The sequence below is a fragment of the Pyrgilauda ruficollis genome, unplaced genomic scaffold (genome assembly GCF_017590135.1).
Source record: "Pyrgilauda ruficollis isolate IOZ18807 unplaced genomic scaffold, ASM1759013v1 scaffold5, whole genome shotgun sequence".
Taxonomy (NCBI): Eukaryota; Metazoa; Chordata; class Aves; order Passeriformes; family Passeridae; genus Pyrgilauda; species Pyrgilauda ruficollis.
The window spans coordinates 15,743,771-15,770,504 of record NW_024526599.1 but is presented as its reverse complement, the minus strand read 5'-3'; the positions used below and the strand labels follow the sequence as shown (position 1 = coordinate 15,770,504).

Genomic DNA, 26,734 nt, shown 5'->3' with positions numbered 1-26,734 from the left:
CTCACTCTATAAATCTCACTGAAAAGCAGAGAGTACCTTGTTCAAACTAAGCTTAATGCAGAAATGGTGATCAGGCTGTCAAAAAGAACAACACAGACCTGGCAATTTAAAGGCCAGTCTGTGATTTAGCCTCATTACTGTGCATCATCATATTTTCTATTCAATCATTTTACCAAGGACAATGACTTAAAATACAAATGTAAGAGGGTCATTTAGCCCCTCAAACAGAGGTTTTCTCCATCTCAGGGACTGTCAGCTCTGTAAATAACAGCAGAGTTAATAAATCACAACATGGGGCATGCGCTGTCACTTCTTGAGTGAGAGGTCACCTTGGTCTCTGTGCTTCCACTATCCAAGCTGTACCCACTCTGGCTCAGCAAGGAGGGTAACTAACAAACAAACCCCTCTCAGAAGTAACTGGGGCTAAGTGCTGCTGCAGGGAGCAAGGCAAGTGCAACCATCTCTCCCACCTAACAAAGGACCCATTGCACCAGCGCCCCATGGTAATCAAAGCAGTGGTGCCTAGCAACAGTGTTACATAAATCTTCTAAAAGATAACCGTGCAAACTAAAACAAATAAATTAATGGGGAGAAAAGCTTATTCTCTTGCAGAAATGAGACTTCTCAAATGTTTTCTTGATTTTTAAGTCTGGAGTATCCTGGAATTATTAAATATGTTACCAGTCCTATACTAAAAACATTCTGTTACAGCTGCCATGCCAACAATGGCAGACAAAAGAGGGTTTCAGTTTTGACGTGAAAAATCATTAAATGCATGTGTGCTGGTTTTGACTGGGCTAAAGTCAAATTCTTAAGAGGCTGGCAGGGGCTATGTTTTAGATTTGTGCTAAACACAAGGCTGATAACATAGAGATGTTTTTGTTATTATTGCTAAGCTGCGCTCACACAGAGCCAAGGCCTTTTCTGCTTTTGGTACTGCCACACTGGAGAGCAGACTAGGGGTGTGTGCAAGACTGGGAGCAGACACAGCCAGGACAGGTGACCCCAGCTGAGCAAAGGGATGTTCCAGACCATGTGACATCATGCTCAGTATGTAAAGTTGGGGGGACATGATGGCATTTGTCTTCCCAACTCACTGTTAGGTGTGATGGAGCGCTGCTCTCCTGGGGATGGCTGAACACCTGCCTGCCCATGGGAAGCAGTGAATTCATTCATTGTTTCACTTTGTTTGTGTGGCTTTTGCTTTCCCTATTAAACTGTATTTATCTCAGCCCACGAGTTTTCTAGGTTTTACCCTTCTGATTCTCTCCCCAGTCCTGCTGGTGGGGAGTGAGCAAGTGGCTGTGTGGGGCTTGCCTGCTGCCTGGGGTGAAACCACAAGTCCTTTTTGGCACCCAGTTATTCTGTGGATCTTACTTCCTTTCATGATTTAAAGAAGTTCTGCAGTCATTTGTAATCCTCAGCAAAAGATCATTTTATGATTCAGTATCACCATGGATTAGAGCACAAAACTCTAAGCTATGTTGGCACACACACCGGCATCAGGGCATTTGTACACCCTCAAATCTAATATCCAGTTAGCAGATATAATCTTAGAATTATCAGCCTCCACAGCAACCCTTCAAATCCTATTAACTCAAGAACAGCTTCTGGGTTTGGAAAAACCAGAAGCTTTAGTGTTGACACATCAATTCCCTGCTTCAACAGGAATGTAACATGTATCACAGCTGGTCACAGACTCTGCCTAGGACTAGGAAAGGGTTAGGTTTTTCTATTTTTTTTTTTTCTTAAGTGGGATGCTTTAACCAGTATCCCTAGCATGTGCCCACAGAAGAGACTTGTCCCCGGCCTTACAGAGCAGAGACTTGGTCTTGTTAAATCCCTAGACAGTCACAACTTCTCTCTGGACAGGAACATAGAACAACTAGGTAATTCAGGACTGCACAGGCACTAGGCACAGATTAGATGCACTGTACTGTATTTCTCTGCAACACTCCAGACTCCCACTCACTTCAACCACATTGACCTATAATGCATAGCCCAAATAAAGCTGGTAACAGCACTGCAGATGGTTGGGATGAACAGCATTTTGGGTCACTAAAGGAAATTTTCTGCTAGGATAACAGCATATAGTCAGACTGCAGAACTTCTGGTTGCTGCTTTGGATTTCTTCCTTTTTTTTAATTGGTAGAAGCCAGGAATAAGTGAAATGTAAAAAACAATACTGATAAATATCTTTTTCCAAGTTGCATTTTAAAAACCTCTTAACAAATGTTTTTTCCATATTTGAATAAAATTGAAGCCTGTATTTATCTTGTTATGTTTTAAAAAGAGGCAAGTTATCAGAAGACTATCTCTGTCACAGCAATGTGAACTAAATGCAATGATTATTTAAGTATCAGACAGTATATACTAACCACATAAGGTACCTGACTATTTTACTGCACATACACTAATGTAAAAGTGCCTGCCTTGAGACTCACATGTTCACAAGCATACTTCTGTCATAAGAAAACCCATCTCCAGGCAATTGGGTGACAACAACTGAAGCTTGTTTTCTTAATATTCCCCAAATTCTGTACCGTGATGTATCCTGACATAATATGATCTTACAGTCTGAAGCTCAAAAATCACTGTGAAAATCTGGTAAGTCACCAGTTAAATCAACATCTCTCCACAGATGCAGTGGAAGCAATATCTTCTGCAGGAGCTTCATCTTAGTCCTCATCAGCTGGATTATGAACACGAGCTTGTTCCACCTCAAAACACACTCAGACAGTTTCCTTGCTATTTCACAGCTAGTTCAGGGTCAGATCCCAGACCCCTCCTAGATCCATGATCCACAAGACAGTGCCACTAAGATGCCGTGACTCCCTATGTCAAATCTCACAGACAAGGTGGGGTGGCTGTTGTGCTCAGCACAACAGGGGAAAAAAAAAAATCATTCAATGGATAACCACAGACAAAAAGAATTCAACTAATTACTGCAGTACTGTACAGGCACAGTTACTGAGAAAAAGGACTAAAACAGCACTGACTATAAAGACATGCTTGATATATTACTCAAACTGCGTTTTCTCAAAAAACAAATCTAACACTTTGGGCAGAGTTGAAATCAGGATCAGAGGTAATGACAGGATTCAGAGAGTAGCTGTGGTTTGTCTGTTTGTTCATCTGCTTATAAGCATTTGATTATAATTCACATATTTGGGATTTCCCTAGAGAACTTGGATTCAGGAAAATTAGGTGAGTGAAATATGTACAAAATCAAATGACTAAAAATTACAAGAGTATATAATCAAACAGAACACTGACAGCTCCAAATAATCCATCTCCATATATAAGCCCATAATCATAACATGCATAAAAAACTTTACCAGCAATGCCATTACTCCCCTACTACTGCAGTCAAGAAAAAGTTTTCTATAGGATGCATAAGTGAAATCAAAATACAAATTTAATTCACTAGGCAACTCTTTGTACAACTAGTACCAAAAATTCCCTGAAGTTAATAATGTATTTAAGCTTCTGCACTACACTTAAATAAAATATTAATTCAAAACACCATCAGTAAATACCCATTTCTGACCTATTTCATGCAAGTTGAAGAAAGGAAAGCAAATATACAGTTTCTTCTACAAAAGCTAGTTCTGCAATTTAGATGCTACTTTAACAGAAAAGCTGGCACAACCATACTCTAATGAGTCTAAGGGCCACAAGCTGCAACCTACTAATGTATCCTATTTACTAAATCCCAAACAATGAATTTCCCTTTTGCTTAGAAAAGAACCCGAGTGTTCGATCAATAGTGCCCAAATAGGGGAGGGCAACATCCAAAATAACACCACCTGCCTTGAAATAAGGACCCAGACTGCAGCACCACAGTGCTAAAAGAGGGTAAGAAGCAGCAACAGTGAAGAAAGACTGATTCCTCAGCTAAGCATTTTTCTATGCTCAAAGGGGGACAACATGGCCTCCATCTCTCAAGCAGCCTCCTGCAGCTTCTTTCCTGGCAATGGAGAATCAGGGACAAGAGAAGAGAGAAGCAGTTTTCCTATTTTCTATACTGACATGATGTTAGAGGTGTTCTAGGGCTTCATCACAGAAACACCAAAAGCTTAGAAGCAAAACTGCCTCAGATCCCACTGTTTACACCATCACCACAACAAATGCCTGTGCAAGATGTCATTACAGCTATTAATAGTACCATTAACTCAATATTGAACTGCTCATTGGTATATTTGCAGGATATAACCCCAGGTCAGCAACTCCCACTAAGAAAAACCCATTGGTTCATGAAACATGCAACATCAACATCAGGAATTCCTTTGATTTTAATCACAATATTATATTTTATTATATTCCTGACCAATCCCTGCCCCTATCAAGTGCATCTTTGCTACTGGACTCCAGTCTTGAACAATCTTATGTCCCCTGTCCAGAAAAGTTGGTAACATCTCAGCAGGCATCAAAAGTGGCATCATTGGCTCATGCAGTGCTGCCACATGCTCCCATCTCTCTTTTTCTTCTTGGCACCACTTGCTGCATTCAACTTCAGGAAAGAGATCAGGACTGTCTTGGTGCAATCTGTGACACACCATCTGAAATCATGCTTTAAGGACAAGTGGGGAGTAGGAATCGTGTTTCAGACCTTACTCAAGAAAAAACAAAATACAAAAAGCAGGACTATTTCTCCATTATTCTAATTTTTCTAATAGGCTACTAAGTTACAATTATTATAAGGCCATAATGAAAATTAAAGATCCCTGCATGAAGAGATAAGCTATCTCCTACCTACAGGAAAAACATAAAATAATTTCACATTTGAATACATCAGCTACTGTGCTTTGCCCAAAGGGAACAGAGAAGATTACAAAAGAAGTCACTAAAATTTTTGAAGATTTGCAAGGCTAAGTAGTCATTTTATTTTTGTAGATGCTGGCCAACACAATAGCTACTTCTAATTCCAGACTACAGTGGTACTGAAAACCAGCATTCAGTCACAGCAGCTTTGCCAGAGATTTTCTGCAACTGCTCAGAGTTCTGTCAATTGCCTTCCATAAGTGTTTACTTTTGAATAATTCAGTATCTTCAAAACCCACACATATTTCCTAAAGTAAATATAATGAGGGCCAAAGACATATTGCACATTTGTTGGCAGTCTTTTATTCGAAAGCAAGTTGCTACTTTCACAAAAGCTGCTACCATGTCCTCATTAACTCCCTACAGGTGGTATGTCTGAAAAATCACACGTGCTTACAAGCCACTCAGCCAGCCCTTTGTGAAGTTTCACATTGCACAATATTCCAAGTTGAGCAATTAACGTGTCTTTTTGGGTACTTCAGTAATCTTTTCCCAAAGTAAACAAACCAAGCAGCAATTAATTTGTACTTGACTCCTGGGGGAAGGGAGGGATTAACGACAGTGAGGCAACATGATCCATCCAGTGGTAACACACTTAGAAAGACCTTCAGACAATGCCATTTATACCTTCTGACTTGGAGGGCCATCGCCTTCATCAGAAATGCCATCTTCCTGCTGATCATAAGCAGGGCCTCCCAGGAGCCTTATTCTCTTCTCACATTGCTTCTTTGCCACTGTCAGCTGATTAATATACCTCTTCACATTGCGAGCCCTTAGGAGGTCAGCTTTCATTGCTGCAGTTTCTTTTCCTTTTGAATCTAAGAATAAAGCAAATCAGAGACAGTATTTTACAACAGGAAAACATCATTTTACCATTGCTTCTGAGAAAAGCAAATCAGAGCAGTATTTTATGACATGAAAATATTGTAGCACTGCTTCTGTGACCTGTCTGATCAAAGCATCTGTCATCCATGAATCAGCTATCCTCATCAGTGCAGATACTGGGAAGCTTGCATTTGAAAAAGAATGATGATTTTTAAACATTCTGCAATGATAACTCAAGGGTTTACATAAAAAAGTTGAGGGAAAAAACCCCTTATTCAAATGCATGGCAAAACCCAACCCCTCCAGCTCTTTTTATAGTTTGTTGGAGGACACAGCCCAAGACCTCTATTCAGGATGTATGTTTATCAGATGGCATTAAGGAAATTACTTACAGCTATGGCAAATGATAACACGTGGAGCTGATGGCCTATATACCTTACTGAACATAGCATTGACTGCCTGGAGTCACGAGGGACTGGGCTCTCTTCCCCCCAGCCCAGCATGACACATTCCCACACATCTTATTTGCAAACCCAAACTTCTTGTGCCTGATGTGAACAGCCTATCATACAATATCCCCTCCAGACAACTGATCAAAGTTCAGTCAAAATGGTCAGATGACTAAGAAAAAAAATCTTCTAATGCTACGCCAACACTGCACAGTACTGTTAGAAAGTAAAGTAATGTGAAGATGAAGTCAGCTGAATAAGACTTAGTAATAGCCAGAGTAATGGTTATGCATTCTACATTCCATCCTCTTCAGCTAATTACCAGGGTCTAAAAAAAGGAGCAGCAGATAAAGCAGATCTAAAACCCTATTGTGTGGAAATCATGTTTAGTATCTGCAGGATGCAACTGATTCACATTTACACATTGGTTTTATTTTACTCTTGCTCAATGATAACACATGCTTTTTTGGGCTGCAGCTATTACTCAGTAGCAAAGTCCTTGACTTTTACTTGGCTCTGGACTGATTGCTCAGGGATAAATAGTAAAGATCTATTCTACTATGTTTTCAAACTATTAAATGCTAGCAAAATCATGTAGCTAGAAAGAGCATTTGATTTTCAGAAGAGCTGCTCTTAAGAAACAAGTACATAGGTTTGTGAATGCACACACAGCAAAAAGGAAACCTCTCAGAAATTATTTAAAATCCCTATTTTAAGCAAGTTTGTAATACATTATGGCAACTTCTCCTTTTACAAGTGTTTTTACCCTTATATTTCCCCCTCAAAGCCACATGTAAGTATTGCATGCAACTCTAAGTTGTCTTTTACATACTGAAGGACAACTCAAGGTACATGGAGCTCCCTGAAGTTCTACATATAACAGAGTCCAGATATTCTCCCATTATCTTCGCCCATATTTTTAATCTCACTTGATTTCCTTTATGTATTAATGTTGGTAGGGATGGCTCCTGATACAAATACTCTTAGTATTTTAATGGATGAGTATCATTTGCATCTGAGCTTCCATATAATAGTGAACTAAAGAGATGATACTCACTGAAGCAAATTATAAAATTTAAAAAAAAAAAAAAAAAAAAAGCCATCTGTTTTCCTGGCGTGTTATCTCCACAGGGAAGTCAACAGAGCATTTAATTTAGTGTCTCAGTTCCCTAAACAGAAGTACCAGTATTAATGAAAGAAAAGGAAAGGAAAAGACCTTAAGGACAGAACAACGCTCTCCCCCAAATCAAAACATTTACAGCTATTACAAATACAGAAACAGAACATTAAAGTTTAATCTTAAACCCCAAGATTAAAGTTTAAGATTAAACCCCAATCTTCTCCTTGCTGCACTTGACTCTAAGATGATTTTTTAGAAGTGATCAATTCTTTCAATTGTTTAAATGCTTTGGGTTCAAAATGCATACTTGCAAAGCCACACTTTTGAAAACCCACAAACAGTACAGTGCAATGATCATTCAGCCTTCTTAAAACAAAAGTACCCTTCTTGATGGGAACAAGGCATTCTTGAAGGGTTTTCAAAGTATGCATGTCTACTTCACCTGAAATCTTATCCTGTGACCACAGCAGGCCTCCAGGAGAGATTAATGAGCCTACCATTTCCAGTGATTATTTCCTGTCTTAACAGAGATCCTTCAAAAACATTTATCTCAGCTCTTCATATTGAAAAGGAGCCACTCCACCCAAGCATCACTCAGGGCAGTTCCAAAGATGACACTGCCAGCCTGTTTCTGCTCCATGGATAAACAGGACTGGTCACCGTGGAAGCCTGCCAGTGACGTCCTTCACAAATAAACAAGAGGCTGATGAAAAGCAGAGCAGCACAGAATGTGGCTGATGTGCTGCAGTGCAGGAAGGACAGCACGGAAGTGTGGACTAACACTAACACTTCCCTCTTCCCAATGATGAAAGATAAGCTAGCAGAAATCAGGAGGAGCATTTTCAGCTCAACTGGAGAAGGTTAGGTGGATCACTGGTTTTCTCCAAACCCTAATCCGCTTTTGAGATTTTAGAGATTTTCAGACCTAAACTGCTCTGCTTTTGTCATATTAAGCACTATCAAAACAATATTTTAAGTTATAAAGACTTCTCTTTTTAATATGTTCTTGTCTGATTCCATAATCACCAAAATACTGAGACAGAATTAAGAGTGATTTTCCCCATCTCTGAGCATCAGGAAAGATGATGTTCATTACATTCAGGTATTACTGCATAAACCAAATAAAACCAGAAAGGCATAACAGGAAAGGCTTGCATGTATTCACACACCCTCTAGCAAGCTTCAATAAATGGAAAAGTAGTAGATTTCTGCTACTAAGACACTGTTTCACCACAATGCAAGGGGGGAAAAAAGCATCCTTTGAGTAATACTTTTTTTAATGAGTAACAACTTTGTAGTTGGGTAATTTGTCTAAAAAAATATTAAAAACAAACAAAAATCACTCCTTATCAGAAGACAAGAAATATGCTACTTTGGGATTTCCTCCCCACAAGCTGCATACACTTTACCAACAGCAAGCAAGCAGAGCCTCCATCTTCAAAGGAGCAAAGTGTCTTTTACTAACTTTCTCCAAAATAATTCTCCTTATCTGGGGAAATTTTGACAGGACATGCACTGCCATGGAGGAACTTCAAATCCCAAAACGGTCCTGTGCACCTCTCCTAAAGGCAACCAAAAGCAATTAGTACCAAAAGCTGAATTTCAAACTCTGCTTATCAATCCACAGTTGTAGATAATTCAATTTGCACCAAACAACATTAAAATATAAATGGTCCAAATGAGCTCAAACTTACCAAGTAATCAAAACTATTCCACCTGTGCAAATTGTTTTATTCTATGCATTTCTTACACATCTGCAGTAATTTCTGACAAAGCTTCCACACTGTCTTCTAAATCACTCATAACTATCTTGACTTGAGCTCAGCTAGAAGTATATCCCCAGAAGCATATACTAATCCACCAAAACAATTTCTGAAAAGTGATTTCTCACACCTAATTTTCTTTCCTCTTCTTTTTTCCCCCCTATGGTAGCTTTGCTACTTGAGCAGGTTTATATCTATTAAGTACATAGAAGTGAAGTACATATTCATATTATCCATTTTTAAGTCAGAATATGGGGCCTTCCAAACTGCCATGCCAAAAAAAGTCACACAAACTTTATTACCCTTAAGCACACTGGAGGATACACAAAAACAATGTAAATTTGCTTAAAGCAGAAACTTAATTGTATTTTAGACATGCATGTTCCAACCCCTCTCTTAGCAGTACCAGCAGAAGGCAGAGATTTCTCATTTTGCCTACAAAGTAATATATGGCAAAAGCATGAATAAAACAGAAAATACAAGCTCTTGTTCCTTTATAGCTTCAGTAACTACAGATCCATGACACCTGGCAGCACATACAACACCACTGACCAGCCCTATCTGTCACTAAAGGAGCAACACACACTCTCCAACACAAGCTTTTTGCAAGATTTTTTCCAAGAGCCAGGTTAAGCACATACAGGGCCTCCTAAGTGCCATGCTCAGTATTGAAGTAGTGAACATCAATTTAACATTTTTGTGTAAGCAGTAACTGGAACGTCATATATGACTTACAAGTCTTTATAGACCTCCTCCAATCTCAGAAACCTTGAATTACAAGTTTTAAAAGCCCATGTAAAAGGCCTGGAAAAGCATTTATTCAATTCTGTGAGAGCAGGATCCTTTAAGAACAGCACACACTGTTGTTCTACTGCCCAAAGTGCAAGGAAAGGACCTTGGGCAGCTCTCCTCTGGTCCAACAAAAGACTGAGGGAAGAAAAGTGTTAAATACCAACCACTTCTACAGACAGGTCTGGGAAAAGGGACTTAAAGGGAGACCATGAAGTTAGGCCCTGATCACTAGCAATGCATTGTACAACACAGCCTCCACTCACAGCCACAGCTGAGAAAAATAAAAAGTCAAGTGGCAGTAAGGTAAAGCTGAGCCTGGAAGTCAATATGTACTATACAGTAAAATAATATCCACCACAGAGAACCTCTGACTGCAGGTCCTTGCATCCCCTTTGGTCACATCTATCTGACCAGTCAGCCTCTTCCCTCCCCCTCTTCCACTGAACAGCATGTCTCCAACTAGGAGATGCATTACCATCACTAGAAGACACAAAGGATTTCAGGAAGAGAAAGAAAAACTTCCTCTACAAAGCTGATCGGAAAATCACAAATAAAAACAAATAATGCACCACAGACTCTGTAGCCTTTACCCTCACCCATATGGATTCCCTCCACACTTACTGCTTGAGCATGACGTGCAGGCACAATGTCAGCTCTTTAAGCCTTGCCAGAAAACTGCAAAAATAATTGTGTGTGAATGTTTATTCCTGTGTGGAGGATGCAGGGTCAGGGGGAGGAATCATAATACAGTTTTGACATAATTAAGTTACATGGCATCTGTAATCTGCTGGAACACACAAGTACCCATTTTACTTCACTTTAAATTATCATCTTGACAAAACCCACACATCACAACCCACATAACTAAGCTAGCCCGCAGCCCCAGCTTCTTTTTTATTAAAGTCCCTTTTTACAGCTGAACATTCAAGCCTCTTTCAGAACCACAGCACCTGAGAGGCCTGCCCACAGGCAGTTCTGTTTCTGTGCCACTTGTCAGCTTTGCTTATAAAAGCAAATATCTAGACACACAGTGGGAAGGCTCAGCAGGAGAAATCTTCTGCTGCAACGCAGCAGATCTCTCCACACAGAAATGGCTGCTTATTTGATCTGTCTCGAAATCCCTGCTTGAAAACGAGCAGTTTTCTCAACAGGGATGCCCTGGGGTCGATTACACTGTAGTGTCTGAAAAACAGACCCATCCAGTCATCCAAGGGTGGTTTCCAGTCTTGCTGTGAAGTCATGTGTAAGGTGGAGGGCATAGAAAATTAAAAGGCAAATCAGACAAATCCCTTTACAAAACATCATTCCAAAAAAGACTTGCTCTGTGTTGTCCTAAGACAAGGTACAGGCATTTTTTGGGTTTCTTGTAAAAAGCAGCTACTAAAAGAGAACCTTGCTAAAATTCTGGTAGGATCCTGTAATACAATATCAGTATGAGAAGAAACAAAAATGTGTTTGTTAAAATTAGAACAAGTGTATTTAAGCAGCTTCCTATTCATGTTACAGCAAATATCAAGTTATTATAGCAACTTACTTTTGTTGCTATTTCCCAATTGGTGTTTTTGAAACCTTTTCTTTACAAAAATTAAGATTCATTCTTGCTTCTAGAGACTTGCATATCATCTGTCATTCATGCTATAATGCCTAATCCAGGTATTTGTCCTCTTACAAACTGCTTTAATAAATCAAAATGCAGTAAACATTTTCAGATAGGCATTTGATCCTTCAAAATCTTTAGCAGATAAGACAGATTTTGTAAAAAAAAAAAATAAGCCAACAAACAACTAAAATACTTAAAATTTAGCTTAAATTTTAATTGGTTCCCTATTTAGAATGAATCTGTATCAAAAGGTAAGATGAGGAGAGTTGTTTGTAGTTAAAGATGTAGAAGGATACGATTCTTTTAAGCATAGCACGTGACTAGAGAGGGGTACCATCTGAAAATACCAACAGGAAGAAAAATCAGACAAATTAAACAAAGAAAAACAACAACAAAACTACCACCAAAACGAAGCTTCTCCTACAGTCACTGCGTGAGTGATCATGACCATTTTGGAAGAAGATACACAGGAAGACAATGTAGGAAAAGTGAAGTAAGGCAGATACATGCACACACCAGATTCTGTGCTTTTGTGCCAGTGCAAATGAGAAGTGCAGGGTCAGAATGCAAGGAAACAGATTCTATTTACAGAAGTGACCTGCACTGCTCCAAAATAAACTATCTACGCTTCTAGAAACAATAATGCTGTGTTAGGTTTCTTATTCAACTTCAGCAAAGCCAAAAGCAATTCTCCCGGCCACAGAAATTCTATCATCCACCCACAAGTGGCATCAGACTGCAAACCTCTCACATTACTTTGTGTCTCAACATTTTAGACCTTTGACTCTCTCAGGGAACCAAATGCAAAACCGACTGCTTAACATGAATCACATGCTTCTGTACATTTTTGTTTGCTCTCTTATGCTCACGTACCAGAAGATTCAAGTGATAGAAATCTGAAAAGAAAGAAGCCCTATAACATGCCATTTTTTACCTACTGAGGATTTAACACAGTTATGTTTAGAAGAACTTTAAAATACTTTCTGATTTTATTAGAGTGTCCTAACAGCTAAATATTTTGCCAATAGGTGGCACCAGCACTAGTTAAAAAGCGTAAAGAACCCTGCCCTTACTGAGCAACAAGCTTTCCTCTCCCACCTTACTAGGCATCAACATTAAATGCGCACTTTGGTATCACCAAATAAAATAGTAAAAAGGTCAGGTAACTGTAGCCCCTATGAGAAGTCATCAGTCTGAAATCTGGTTCTCAGGCTATTCATCCTTTAATAACAGACACCTAATCTTTTTAGAAAAAAGAAATACTTTTGGTCACTTTTTGAGACTTAATTATTTCTCCTTAACCAATAGTAAAAGCCCACAATCCTGCTCAGGAATACTTATTGCTAGTCATGTGGTTGTACAACACTTCTTTTGCTAAGAAAAGTATAAATAGTGGCTAAGCACTCACTACTGCACAGTTCAGGCCACCTCTGCTACACTACCTGCTCCTCAGGTTTTTGTTTACACCTTCTTCTATTGAAAACACTGCCTCAGGGAGCTCCCATATTTCCAAGTGATGGAGGCTTAGACCACTCTCATGTGGAACCCCAGCTGAGTACTGCATCCAGTTCTGGGGACCTCAGCACAGGAAAGGCATGGACCTGCTGGAGCAGGTCCAGAGGAGAGCCATGAAGATGATCAGAGGGATGGAACACCTCGCCCAAGAAGAAAGGTTGAGAGAGCTGGGCTTGTTCAGCCCGGAGATGAAAAGGCTTTGGGGACACCCATACAAAAGAGGCCTGTAAGGAAGATGGGGATGGATTTTTTAGCAGAGCTTGCTGCAATAGGACAAAGGGACAATGGTTTTACACCGAAAGAGGGACAATTTGGATTACATAAAAGGAGTGTCTTTTACAATGAGGGTGACAGAACACTGGAACAGGCTGCCCAGAGAGGTGGTAGATGCCCCATCCCTGGAAACACTCAAGGTCAGGTGGATGGGACTCTGAGCAGACCAGTTGAAGATGTACCTGCTCATTGCACAGGGGTTGGAGTAGAGGATTTTTAAAGGTCCCTTCCAACCCAAACCACTCTATATCCACGTACGTACTATCTATGCTTGCTCTGCTCTTACACTTTGAGAGCAGACATCAGGCTCAACACAATGCTGGCCAGCCAGAGTTCAGCTGCTCTAGTTGAACACCCAGGCACTAAAGAAGCAGTTACATTTTCAGGACCCAACTCTGCCACAGGAAAAAGGAAATAGCTATCAGTAAGACTATTTCTCGCCAGGTTGGGGTCAAAGCTAAGAGGTGCCCTTGACACAAAAGGCAGGAGCTCATTTAACAGCTAAGAAGGAACTGTCATATACATCCAGCTGCCACGCTCACACAGCACCACATGCTGGGGGAGAAGATTAAAAAGAGAAAGACAGAATGAGATTGTGCAGACACACTTTGATTTTGCATAAAGCTTACATTTAGTTATTGACCATTAAACTGTAAGGCTACCCCTGGATTTAACATCCAGAAAATGAAACACCAAAACATGATGCTAAGTTACATGGCAGTCTCTTCTACACGATTTCAACTATCTTTATGTTAGCAATGAGCTGTGCTGGGGTTTCTTGTTGGGTTTTGGTTTTTTTTAAGAAGGGTACCACAGTTTTTCCTCTAATATTTTGTTTTTAAAATTCAGGATCATATTAGATTCATTACCATATTAGGTAAAATGCCTCCACCTCCTTTAGGAAAAATAAGGCACAAAACAGTCTTCAGAAATAGATTTTACCCCTCTACAGTTTTGATAGTCTTCTTAAGAGTTTATTGTACATACATAGAGCCTGAAAAATTTTGGTAGATGAAAACTGAGTGAAATAACTGAAATTAAAAATCTGCCCTAAATTTGTGTGAACTATAAAAAGATGGTATTTGCATGCCTCTGTTGGGCACACTGTTTCATATGTGTCAAGCAAAAACATCACCTTTTCAGACAATGTGCATAACCACTGGCTCTTTAATAAACAAAAGGGTTAGCCCCAATAGTCCCCATAGCTGACAGAGTCAGCAATGGTAATCAACCCTTAAATTATATATAAGGTCACCATAGGAATAAACCGAAAATAAAAGTCCATATAATAATAAAAACTTCAATGCACCACCTAGTGAAATTTGTTAGTGTTTTTTTTTTTTGTTTTTTGTTTTTTTTGGTTTTTTTTTAGTACAGGAAGAAATCAAGTGCCCATAAAAATGCAGAATCAACTTTACCACATACCACCTGCTCTATACTTTTGTATCTGTTCTGCAGTACCAGACAACTGTAGCTTCAAAAAAAACTTCTAATCATAATTTAGAACAGTAGATATTTAAACAGATAAAGTCAAGTGAGATCAAGAATTAATTAATAAATAATTAATTGTAGGAACATAAACCGTATAAAAATATTCCCCAAATCAATTATTGCCTCAACAGGACCAATGGTAGTACAAATGGAAATACAGGCTTAGCAAGATTTGATTTTTCTTAATGTTCTCAGAGTTAAATTCCCTGTTCTCATTTTATTACTTTATGAAACAGACTTTCCATTCAATTATCTTTCATCTGAAAAATATTAATATCAATTTCTATAATGTACACTAGAATAAAAACCAATGCCTACTTTTCCTTTTACCTTGGTTTGGTACAAGCGTGATATCCTACTGGAATGCACATTTAGCTCTATTTTAGAGTGTAAACAAAAAGTATTGTCGGTGTTGACAGCCTTATACTTTCCAAAACTTGAGCATGGACCTCAAGCTCTTCAGACTGCCAAAAATTTCCCCACCCCACTGTTCATTTTCTGTTTCTGCATTTTTCATTACACTTGAATATACCTTTTAAAGTTTTCCTTTCTGATACATGGAACTAGAAAATTATTTTTTTTAACCTAGAGAGAGATAGAGATTACATGAGAACCTAAAATCTTTTAGATTTATTTATAAAGAAATTGATTTTACTATCTGTTGCCTTTTTATTATGCATTGATACTACTGAAGTATACCTCCCTAAACAATTATTTAGTCAGTAATTTTGCCATTAAGATCATCTCCTGATGATATACCTCAGGTTTTACATATTTTGAGAGCCATAAAAAGTAGTATATGTAATAAATATAAGTACAACTGTAATATGCATTGCTTTTAAAAAGGCAGCCATGGCCAAATCATTGCAGAAAATCAAGAGGACTCTTTATTGCAACTCAAAAACATAATACATTGAAGAGTCAAAATAAAGTCTGACAAATTATGCTGTATCATTCCTTCTTCTGTGTTTCAAAAAGAGAACAGACTGAGATTTTGAAGAACAGATTGTATGAAAAAGAAAGTGGAAATATGATTCTCAGCATATGAATCTGTAATGTCAGAAATCCCAGCTGCAGCAAGTTCTGAAAATAAATGTATCATAGTTATGACCTTTTTCATGATCCATCAGCTTAGATGAAGATAAGGTGGGGGATAATCATACCATGTGAGCTTCTGGAAGATTCAGACAAATTAAACAGAACCAAAATACTAAAGGCATAGCATTCCTACAATGTGTCTAAAAAACCCACACACACTGATTGCATATGTATGGCATAAGTTCAAACAGCTTTTCAAAATGAAAACAACAGATGTGACTTAAACATGGAATCTTACCTTTCTGTCTCTTCACTTGGGGAATATTGCTGATTGTGGTTGCCTGAACTATTTCCACTACAATTTGATACCTAATTTAAAAACAGTAGGGAATAAGGGTGAAGAGAAGGAGGAGAAGAAAAAAACATGGTATTAATTTTTTACAATGTGTTCTTCATACAGCACACTTACTAATTAATAAAAATCAAAATACTTCTACTTCCTCCTCATCTAGAAACAGATTAATCTTGCAGTGTACCTGCAACCTAAGGAGCAGTGTGCACATGGAGCAGGGAAAACAGATTATCTTGAAACAAAAAGGAAACATTCAACTGACAGTAACACTTTACTCTTCTCTCAACTGATGGCATTGCACAGACAGGTAATATTCACAACACAATATAAAGTCACAATATAAAGTCATACTCTAAACATTAAATATAAATTTTCATAGGAAACCAGAATGGTAGTTCAGTTTAAAAGAAAAGAACCAGCTGTAAGGTTCCTCCAGCTAATCCACTCCAAATGGAGCATATATAAATTTGCAGAAGAAACAAATTATACTAAAATATGTAAAATCTCAAAGTACTACACTCCAGGAATAATTAAAACATGTTTATCACCTAAAACTACAGTAAACAATAGCAGACAGTTAATGTAGCTAGCAAACTGAATTTTAAGTAAAACTGATTTTGTAAATAAGAAATACCATGCACTCAGCAAAGAAAATTACTGTCAGTTAAGTCTCATAAATGTCAAAGTTCTGGTCATAACACTCAAATTCCTTTCAATGCACTTACTCTGACAGCTATTAATACTGGTAAGAAAGCAAATATTCCAGTGAATTTATCTTGAATCTATCAAGTTAACTTTTAGATGAAAGTTGAAGCCTCCTAGAAAGGCTGCTATTTCTGTGATGACTTATTCTCCATTGAAGAAAGAACATGTGATCCTTAAAACATATTTCCCTTCTTTCATGTAAACTTTTTTCACCAACATCATTCTATTACCCCCATTTCTCTTGCCTCCTATACCTCTTTTAGGATTTTGATTGTCTCTGGCTCTTTGTATAAGCAGCTTTATACACACAGCATACACTCACAGACTTTTTTCTACAGCAAGTTCTTCAATTATCAAATTGAAACCTGAAAACCTGTTTGAAAACCTGTAATTTTTGTAACACTACTTCCTTTTGCCATTACTGTATTTTGATTGTTTCCACCCACCACCAGAGTTCTTGCCCAGTCCGTCAGAGGAAGAACAGCCCCACAGTAAGAGTGGTGGTGTGGTGCATAGGAAGTCCCACAGTTAATTCCCCACTCAAAGACTTCGCAAATTATTCAGGGCAGCTCAGTTAGACCTTTGATGCATTGATTATGTGATCTGTAAATGCACTGCAATTCACCTCACTCAGGTGGTGTAGGCTAACTGAAATCATGAATTTATCAAACAAGGTACAGACAACCAACTGCACATGGAAGGTAATTCCCACTTATTTTGCAATTTTTTTTCCTTCCAGATTTCCTCCCATTTGTCCACTTTTGCAGTTTCATGTGTTTTTATTACCGATACTTAACACAGCATCTCTCTTTTCCTGTTCTTTGTATTCCTTTAATATGGGAGATGCTTGGAGTTACATGCTCAAAGATGCTATTTAGTCTGTTCCTCCCAGGCACTGGGCTCCTGCTGCAACTATTCAATGGGAGTGCTGTACAACACTGCATCTCAGAAACACCCCTTTGCTACGCTGCCACACCATGACCCTTTTCTCCCTGTAACTCTGTTCCAAATATTCCAGCTCACTGATATTCTGTGGTGCTGGTGATTCAACATCTAAGGACATTTTAAATGTGATGTGATAATTTAACTTTGAGGAAGTGACTGTACTTGATAAACTGGACCCTTCATAGCCTCACATCCATATTACTTCTTCCCTATTCTCTGTCAATTCACGCACTTCTCTCGTTTCTTAGGTAAAAGATGATACAGAGTCAGTAGTGAGCTGTGTGACTTTCTGCTTCTGTAACAATAAATATCAGAATAAATACAATGCTGATCCTGAGAGCAGAATAAAAACTATCCACCAGCTTATTTCCTTATTATTATTTGTTCTCAACTATGTTTTTAATCCAGCAGGTCTTTTATCTTTATTCTTCTCCTGACAGAGAAGGTACATGTTTCACATCTGATGTGAAAGAACTCATCTTTTCTTCCTTCTTTGTAGCAGAATTCCAATTAATCCATGCTAACTTCAGTTTGAGGGGAAATGAAGGTGAAATTTCACTGTTTAACTATTTCTTCTTGAAAGACAGGGACAACACTCTTGGTGAAAACTTGGTAATACAGGAATAAAAGTCTGCCTCCCTTCATGACAAACATCAAAGAAATGAAACTTTACAAAGAGAGTGTTTGAAGGACATTAGTACATAACCATACAATGGTCCCTTCTGTGAAAGCTTTGCTGGTTTGTTTCTCTCACCCCATTCCCCCCAGCAAATTCAACCTTTCAGATGGTAAAAGTATGATAGGAAAACAAACAAAAAAAAACCCAAAATAGCTCCCCAGAAATCAGCAAATTCCTTTTTATCAAAATATCAGCTCCCCTGATTTCCCTACAAAAATTCATGGGATATTTCCACAAAAACAACAGCTATGTTCCAAGAGATTGAGTGACTAAATGTTAGAGGCTCACTATAGATACAAACAAACTATGAATCCTAAAGTTCTCCAAAATTAATACTAATTAGTTATTGCATCATTCAAATGCATTCCAAAAATAAAATCCATAAAAGCCATGCAGAAAATCAATATAATATTTCTTCTTAAGGTAGTGCTTCTAAGCTAGAAGAGAAACAAGATTTAGAAAATCCTAGCACCATCCCTTCCAGGGAGAGCTATTTGCACAGCAGAGCTCTTAACACTTGCTTACAAGGAGACCCATATAGCCTCCCCCTCTCTTTTCTGACTTCCTGGGTGAGAGCAACACACACCTTTCACCCACAGGTTTCCACTGAACCAGCCAGAGGTTTTCCCTGCCTTCCCCACCACGAATACCTGGCTATACCCACAAGAAAGCCTAGCAAAACTCTGCTAATAAAATCAGTCTGGAAGGATGCCTTATCAGCCCTCCCTCCTGTACTGTCACATGCATTCATCAAGGTGCACCCAGGAGTCCCTGCCTCCGTCAGTCAGGAGTCTGAGGAATGTTTATCAGTGTCCCACAGCCTCTTGAACTTAGCAAGGTATTTTATCTTTATTTTATTAAACAGATAATCTGCAAAGATAAGCATGAATGGAACGTTTAATACAAAATAATGAGTTCCCAGCAGCTGCCTTAGGACAAACTTCCCTCAAAGTTAAGCCTACAATGAAAATTGCCACTGCCTGCAGTGTTCTTTACCAAGATGTTATGTGGCAACATTATAAGTAACAGGAGGAGGCTTAGAGATCATGAATGCCAGGCACTGGCTTAGAACAGACACTGAAAAATTATTTCCAAATAAAACCAGGAATTCTTGATGAACAATTACGCAGAATAGCATCTAACTGGAAAACTCTGTTTAAGTAAAACTTGCCAGTAATTTATTTGTTGTAAGAGAACGGGAAGCATTTGCCCCACTCCCATCACTGCAACAGACTCTTACTGTGCTTCTCAGGGATAAGTGCACAACAGCTTATTTGTTTCTTCCTGTTTAACTCTTTCTTTATAGATTTGCCCTGTGGTTCACTGTTGTGAATTACAGCTAAGTACCACCTGGTTTTGTTTGTTTTCCAATCCATATAGGGACTGCTGTTTGGTTTGTTAATGCAAATCTGCAAGGTTTCACTGGTTAACCATGAAAGCTTTGCCAGACAGACTACACAAATTTGAGATGACTGCAGGTTGGCCCATCTCTCTCTGGGTGCTCCCGCAGTGCTGGAGGATAGAGAGAATGGGAATGCCTCCTCCCACAGGGAATGCTCTTTAACCACTATCCCAGAGGAAGAAAGAACACTGCCTCCAAAATCAAATACTATTTCTCTTTAAAAAGAAGATCCATTTTCTCAGACATTTTCTATTAAAATACTGATCAGGTTAGACTGACCGATATTTCGTAGGGTGTAGAGGAACACATTTCAAGATTACAGCAGTTGGACTTCATGGACTAGAAAGGAAAAACCTAGGTGCAGCCAAAACCACATTATTTCATAAAGCAGATCTGCTCTCTGCTATTAGAGAACGCAATTTAAAGTGACCTATCAGCTAAAAAGAGAACACACTGAGCATTAATGTGCTTGAACAACAACAACAACATAAGAGTTGGGTTTCTTTTGAAACAAACAGATCCATTAGTGTGATTATGCTAATAAATACATCAATTAGGTTTTAGGCAGAGTCTAATATAGACTAATTTCTGCTCTCAGGAAAGTCACACTGTCCTAGAGTAAAGAGCAAATTTTACAGCAGATGAACAATAAGTAGCCAAGCAACAGAATCATTTCACCATCACCTAAATGTATTTTCCTATCCCAGAAATGCAAGTGGTTTCAGAATCAAAGAGAAGAACAAGAGAAAGGATGACGTTATTTGCACAGCCCGCACACTCCACAACAAGCCATCTCTTGGCCTGATCAGGCCAAGCCTAACAGACATTCAGGGTCACAAGAGATGACACAGAATTCACCAAATGTAATCAATATGCATGTGTATTTCAGATATTTCTACAGCTATTTGAGAAGAGAAAAAGCTGGCCTGCAGCAGCAACAGAGGGGAGTTGGGAAGAGGAAAAACTGCCAGTTCTGGCTGGTGGTAAGAGCTTAGGACAAACACTCCAGAAATGGTTTCAGGGGTCCTCCAAAGCTTTGCTCTGCTCAACAAAACCAACTCAAGGACATCCAGGGAGGTTCTGTAACAGCAGTTATCTTTGTTCCCCACTTCCTAGTCAGTTGTTCCTTATCGTTTCACATAAAGCAGAAATCAGAGGAGAAACAGCTGTAAAGATAAGGCAAGCATAAACAACTGGTTCTTGGGCAAGCAGGCTTGAGATGTGGGCAATATCTCATATTAAGAAGAGAGATATAAGGAGAAAGAGATGACACAGGGAGTGGAATTAGTATGAAAGTGAGCAGGTGCTATTTGCATTAGAAAACAGGCAAACAAACATCAAACAAACTCGTGATATGTAGGAGCTCAGTGATGTTTTTTCGGTTTTTAACGAGCTCTGTAGAGTTCACTAACACAGTTAAGAAGGATGCAATTGGGAAACACCTCCCTGCAATAGTCCAGGAAAATCTCTCATCCAGTGGTATAATGTGCTGAAACTCAAACTTCTTTCCACGCCACAGAATCACAGCAAGCTGTTCTGAATGCTCAGTGTCCCTAAGATCACTATAGCTCACATCACCAGAACACCACGGGCAGTCATAATTCATAAAGGTAATGAGGAGAAAACCATCCACACTAATGGAAATTCAACATATTTCATCTAACTCCACAGAGCTCAGTATGCCTTTCATCCATTTCAAGCATTTATCCCTTTCAACAGTACAATCATCTCCAGTATACTACTAAGCAGACTTTTTATGCACTTTTTGCCACTAAGCTAAAATGCTGATTACATTAGAGATCTAACAAATGTTGCAGCTTATCATCCTTGCAATCTCTGCTTCACCAAACAAAAAGAAATCTAAAATTAAATTTAAAAAGAAAAATCACAATTCATTCAAATCTTAGTAATGGGCTGGAAAAGAAGCATGCTTAGTTTTGAATGAGCTACAGTGAAATGTTAAATACCTCAGTTGTTTCAGGAACTCAACATCAGAGCTGCTGTTAATGAGCTTGATGAACTCCTCATAAGAAGGAGCATATGTGTAGTCTTTCTTCTGATGCTCATTCATCTGTTCTCTGTACTCCAGCTGGCTGAGTAGCATTCGGTTAATGTAATCTGGATCACTCAGCAGTTCCACCACTGGTTTCAGTACTGAAGAGAAAAAATATTTTAAAACAAAATCCTTATGTTGAAGAATAACTGCTGTCTTGCAAATGAAAACTGCAGATAAAATACAAAAATAAATATCCACATTTATAAACCTCAAAAAATCCAAAACCAGTCTTCTGGACTACACAGGACATTTGAAATTGCATATACTTTCTTGATAAAACTGGTTATTCTATTACAGAAATTGATGTACACTGACAAAGCTGAGCTCTATTTGGAAAATTCCACGTATTTTCATTCTTTATGCTGCGTGTTCTGAAGGCTATGACATTATAGCCAGTAGAAATGAAAGTAAACTGAATTGCATAATATACTTGGGACTTCATAATTTCTGAATTTGACAGTAACATAAAAAATGCATACTGTTTTTATAAACTGTAGCTGATAAAAGCAAAATAGAAATCCCCTCAATTTAAAAAACACACTGCATAAATCAAAGTGTAAAATAATGAATTAAATATAATATAATGATTCAGTTATAGGATCTACAGATTTAAGGTTGAGTTTATTCATTTGAATGTAATATAAAAGGCCAGAAATATTCATACAATCACTATAAATAATGCCAGGTAAAGCTGCAGAAGTATTCCTCTATGAAAAAAAACAGAATGAGAAAAGACAAATTGTGTTTCATCCTGAAATGTGATAAACAGCCTGGCATTGGATCATGAAAATTAAGTAAGTTTATGCTTGATTTTGTGAATACAGTGTCTTACTGGCTATCACAGAAATTAAATTTCAGAATGTAAAAGCAGAGCATCAAGACTTATACCTGATAAACTTTGTAATTGCTACTATTTTACATGTACAAATGGTTAACCAATCATCTCTTATCTTTGATCTACCTTTTGTTGCAAGTATTTCTGCAAGGACTATGCGCAAGCTGACAGACTGGACATCCTTTGAGGGTAGGAGACAATACACCAGAACTTGAGAACATTTTTGCAGAAATCTTACTTCTTCATCAGAGCTCCTCAAGCATGAGTGCAGCAAAAAAGGTTTCGGTGGATCTTCCTGCCTAGAGAGAGAAGAATAAAGAGGAGAGACCTTACATAGAACTTGTCCCAGAAGTCACCTATGATCATCAGTCACTAATTGATAAAATGCTGGAGCATGAGCACTGGGTGGGTGCTGTGCTGAACATGCACAGCAACATGCTGCTGGGTGAGTAAGCCCATGATGCACACTGTGTTGTTTGCAGACTCCTCACAAACAAGTTTTTGGATGACAATCTGAAAGAAACAGGGAGCAAATCTCCCTCACCTCGATTCTGTGCCCAATACTATCTAGTTCATCTCCTTGCAGGTGCCAATGGTTTTCTGGACTTTTCAGAACATGTTTGACTGAACTCCTTAGTGCAGGTCACAGCTGTACCTTTTCTTTATACAAAAACAGCTGTAGAACCAGAGACAAGGTATCCTAGCAGTTCTTTAATGGCCACATGCCTGGTGTGCTCCAATCCATTTTAACAACACGGTGACCAAGCCAGTGGTTCCAGACAGACACAGTGTCACCTGAGAGGCACCACGGTAATTTACAAAGGCAGCCAAGACTGGTTATCAGTAGAAGGCTCTAAGGTGCTACAAAGGCTTGTATCTGTTATGTCTCATACCAGTCCCTGTTCCTATCTTCCACAACATCTGCTTTCTTCCCAGAGCTGGAGGCTGCCAACCTGGTTAGGTTAGGTTGCTGTCCTACTCAACTAACTGCTACTCACAGAGCTACTCTAAGCCCATTGCCTCTGTTTGTGGAAAAAGTGACCAAGAACTGTACACAGTCAAACCAAATGTTTGCAGTTAGACACCACTATACACGGCCAATAGCAACAGGCAGTATTGTATAATAACTAATTTTTTCTAGTCAGTTCAGGAGGATGAAAATATATTGGAATAGTAACATAATTCTGATTTTGTTCTAGTAATACAATAATTTGTCTTAAGGAGACTAAAATTAGTTTTACAATTAATTTTCATAAAAACAAATGTAAAGATTACATTTGGGTTTGATTTGACTAACGCCTTTAACTCCATCACAAATCAAATGCTTTGTTTGCAAACACAGGTCATGAAAGGTGTTTCGATTGTTATAGGTATGTCAAATTCCAAAACAAGTCCCTTGGAACACCTTGGATATAAATACTCTTTTCTGAGGAGTAGTGGTTTATGAAGATGATGTGTAATCTTCATTATCAACCAGTCCAGGTGGTGCAGCTGACTGAGCTCAGAAAGCTGTTTATCTTGTTCTGGTAGGATCTTTTCTCAGTGGCAGCTGAATACAAAGCTATTTTCCTCAGTGCATTTCTACTCTTCTTTCCTACTCCAGACATATCCTCAAGCCTCCCCTACACCACATCAAATATCCCCTGTCATACTCTCCCTTAAAGGCACTCATTATTTATCCAAACCCAGACAAGTCGTCTTAGGCAGATTACTGACAGAAAGTCTGGGTCATTTACCTACAGTCACCTCTTATTGTGGAAGTAAAGTCTTCCAGACAGGTTGGTGCACCCAAAGTCTGCCACCTGGAAACACAGCCAGAAGCATACACAAAATGCTGGCAAACAGGATGACTCACAGGGAACATAGAATAATTAAGGCTGAGAAAGCCCTTCTAGGTCATCAAGTCCACCATTAAACCATGTCTTTAAGTGTCACATGTACATGGATTTTTAACACTTCCCAGGACAGTAATTTTATCACTTCCCTGGACAGCCTGTTTCAATGCTTGACCATCTTTTCAGCGAAGAAATTTTTGCTAATAATGTAAACCTCCCCTGGCACAGCTTGAGGCCATTTCCTCTTATCCTGTTGCTTGTTACCTGAGAAAGGACACAGACCCCCAGTTGGCTACAACCTACTTTCAGGCAGTTCTCCCCGTAGAGAGCAATAAGCAGTAAGAGCCTCCTCCTGTGCAGACTAAACACCCCAGCTCCCTCAGCCACTCCTCACAAGGCTGGTCCTCTAGACCCTTCTCCAGCTTTGCTGCCCTCCTCTGGACATGCTCCAGCACTTCCATGCCTTTCTTGCAGTGAAGGACCCAAAACTAAACCCAGCCTCACAGTCAAGACACAGCCTCACCAGTGCAAAGTACAAGAATTATCACTAGAAATTATTCCTGTGTATTAACAGCCATGATACAGAGTTAGAACTAAATGCAAATGGTGACTGCTTTTTGGCCTGTGAACAAACCCCTATTTTGGACCCCTTATTTCTGGGACATCTTGCATAGTGATTAGATCAAGATATACTTTCATAGCACTTACAAAGCATAAAACAGAGTCATAATGCACAGAAAATTTAACTGAAGTGAGATTAACTTTCTTTGTCTTCAATATCTATCTACAAGTCTCCTGAGGAATGCCAGTCTGTTCAGGACTGCAAACACACTGCAGCATTAACTGCACCTATAGTACCGCCCATGCAAAAGAACTTTGTCTCCCTACTGCAACAATTTATTCCCAGTCAAAAGCCAACACATACAGCTTTGCTGAGCTGGACCTATGCCAGGATTTTTCTGACACACAGGCAGGGGAACACAAATGGAAAATGGAACAGAATAAACAAGCACATAGGCAAATATTTGGTTCTTACCCTTCTAATTTGTCTAATGTATTCCTGCCTACAGAAATGCAAGGGGGGAGCAGAGTTGCCTACTCTCCAGTTTACAGGCTGCTCAAGAATATCTTCATTTTTTCCTCGAGTTGTCTCCATTATCTAAGAAGATATGACTCTCTAGAACAGGTTTTCCTAGCCAAACTATATCTACATGTGATCTAAAAAGCAAAAGGGAAGATATTTATGAAAATAGACAAAGTCTTCAGGAAATTCAACTCTAAACAGGTCTTGCCTGTCAATGCTGAACAGTTCTGTCAACAAATCCTGCAATATTCATCACTGTTGGGCAAGAGAAATAAAAGGAAGAATGAAAGCAGGAGAGGAAGCTTGGGGGGAAGCTGAACAGCTACAGAATAAATCAATATGACAGCGATAAATCTGACAAGACAAAACATACTGGTTTATATCCTCCTGTGCATGTATACAGGAAGCATTACAGTTCTATTAGTCTCAATATTACCATTGATGAGCTTGCAGGGAAATACTGTATGTGAACTAAAAGCCTGGCCAGTAAACAGCTGCCCTTTTAACCCAGGCTTCCCCTTCACTGATACACGTTTAAAAAGAGAGCAGTGAGCAATCACAGAAGCATTAACACCAATGCTCAGCTACCAAACCACGTCTGTTTACTACCTTAGAGCAAGAGCTAAGATGTCCTCATCAGGCATATTCTTAAGGCTTGATATAAAACCTAGATCATCAATTCTGTGAGAATGTGGCACTGTTTATTTTGCAGAGACCAACAGGAAAAGCAGAAATGTAAGTGCAATCCACATACACGTACACAAAGGAGAGTGCTGCTACATCTCTCCAGTGTCAATAAAGCTATTAAGCACTATTAAATAACCCAAATAGTTAAATAACATAGACATTATGTCTTTTCCTATCTAATTCTGAACATGTATTACTAGCACTGTGTGGTTGGATTTTCCAAACAAACAGTCCCTTAGTAATCACAGAAAACTGAACTAAAATTGTGCGCAGATATTTTTAGACAGAGCTTTAAAAGCCCAGTCAATTAGCCATAAATTCTGAGCACAACTGCGTGCAGTGAACTAATATAAATGTGGCATTCTAGAAAACAGTTCCAAAACAGGCATGATACAAGCTCTGTAAACCAGGTTCAATTCATCTCCTTTAGACAATATTCGAATAACAGCAAGTGGCAACTTAAT

At 38.8% G+C, this 26,734-nt stretch overlaps 1 protein-coding gene across 2 annotated transcripts in view; it reads right to left on the bottom strand.

The window, feature by feature from the left end:
* Nucleotides 1–26,734, bottom strand: part of SNX25 (sorting nexin 25) — an 81,964-nt gene that overhangs the window by 26,252 nt on the left and 28,978 nt on the right. For both annotated transcript variants that reach the window (XM_041480052.1, XM_041480053.1), the window contains exons 4-7: nucleotides 22,791–22,963; nucleotides 21,741–21,927; nucleotides 15,989–16,059; nucleotides 5,452–5,642 (exon numbers count right to left, since the gene is read on the bottom strand). In XM_041480052.1, the coding sequence (XP_041335986.1) occupies nucleotides 5,452–5,642; nucleotides 15,989–16,059; nucleotides 21,741–21,927; nucleotides 22,791–22,963 (622 nt within the window). The remainder of the gene's footprint in view (nucleotides 1–5,451; nucleotides 5,643–15,988; nucleotides 16,060–21,740; nucleotides 21,928–22,790; nucleotides 22,964–26,734) is intronic.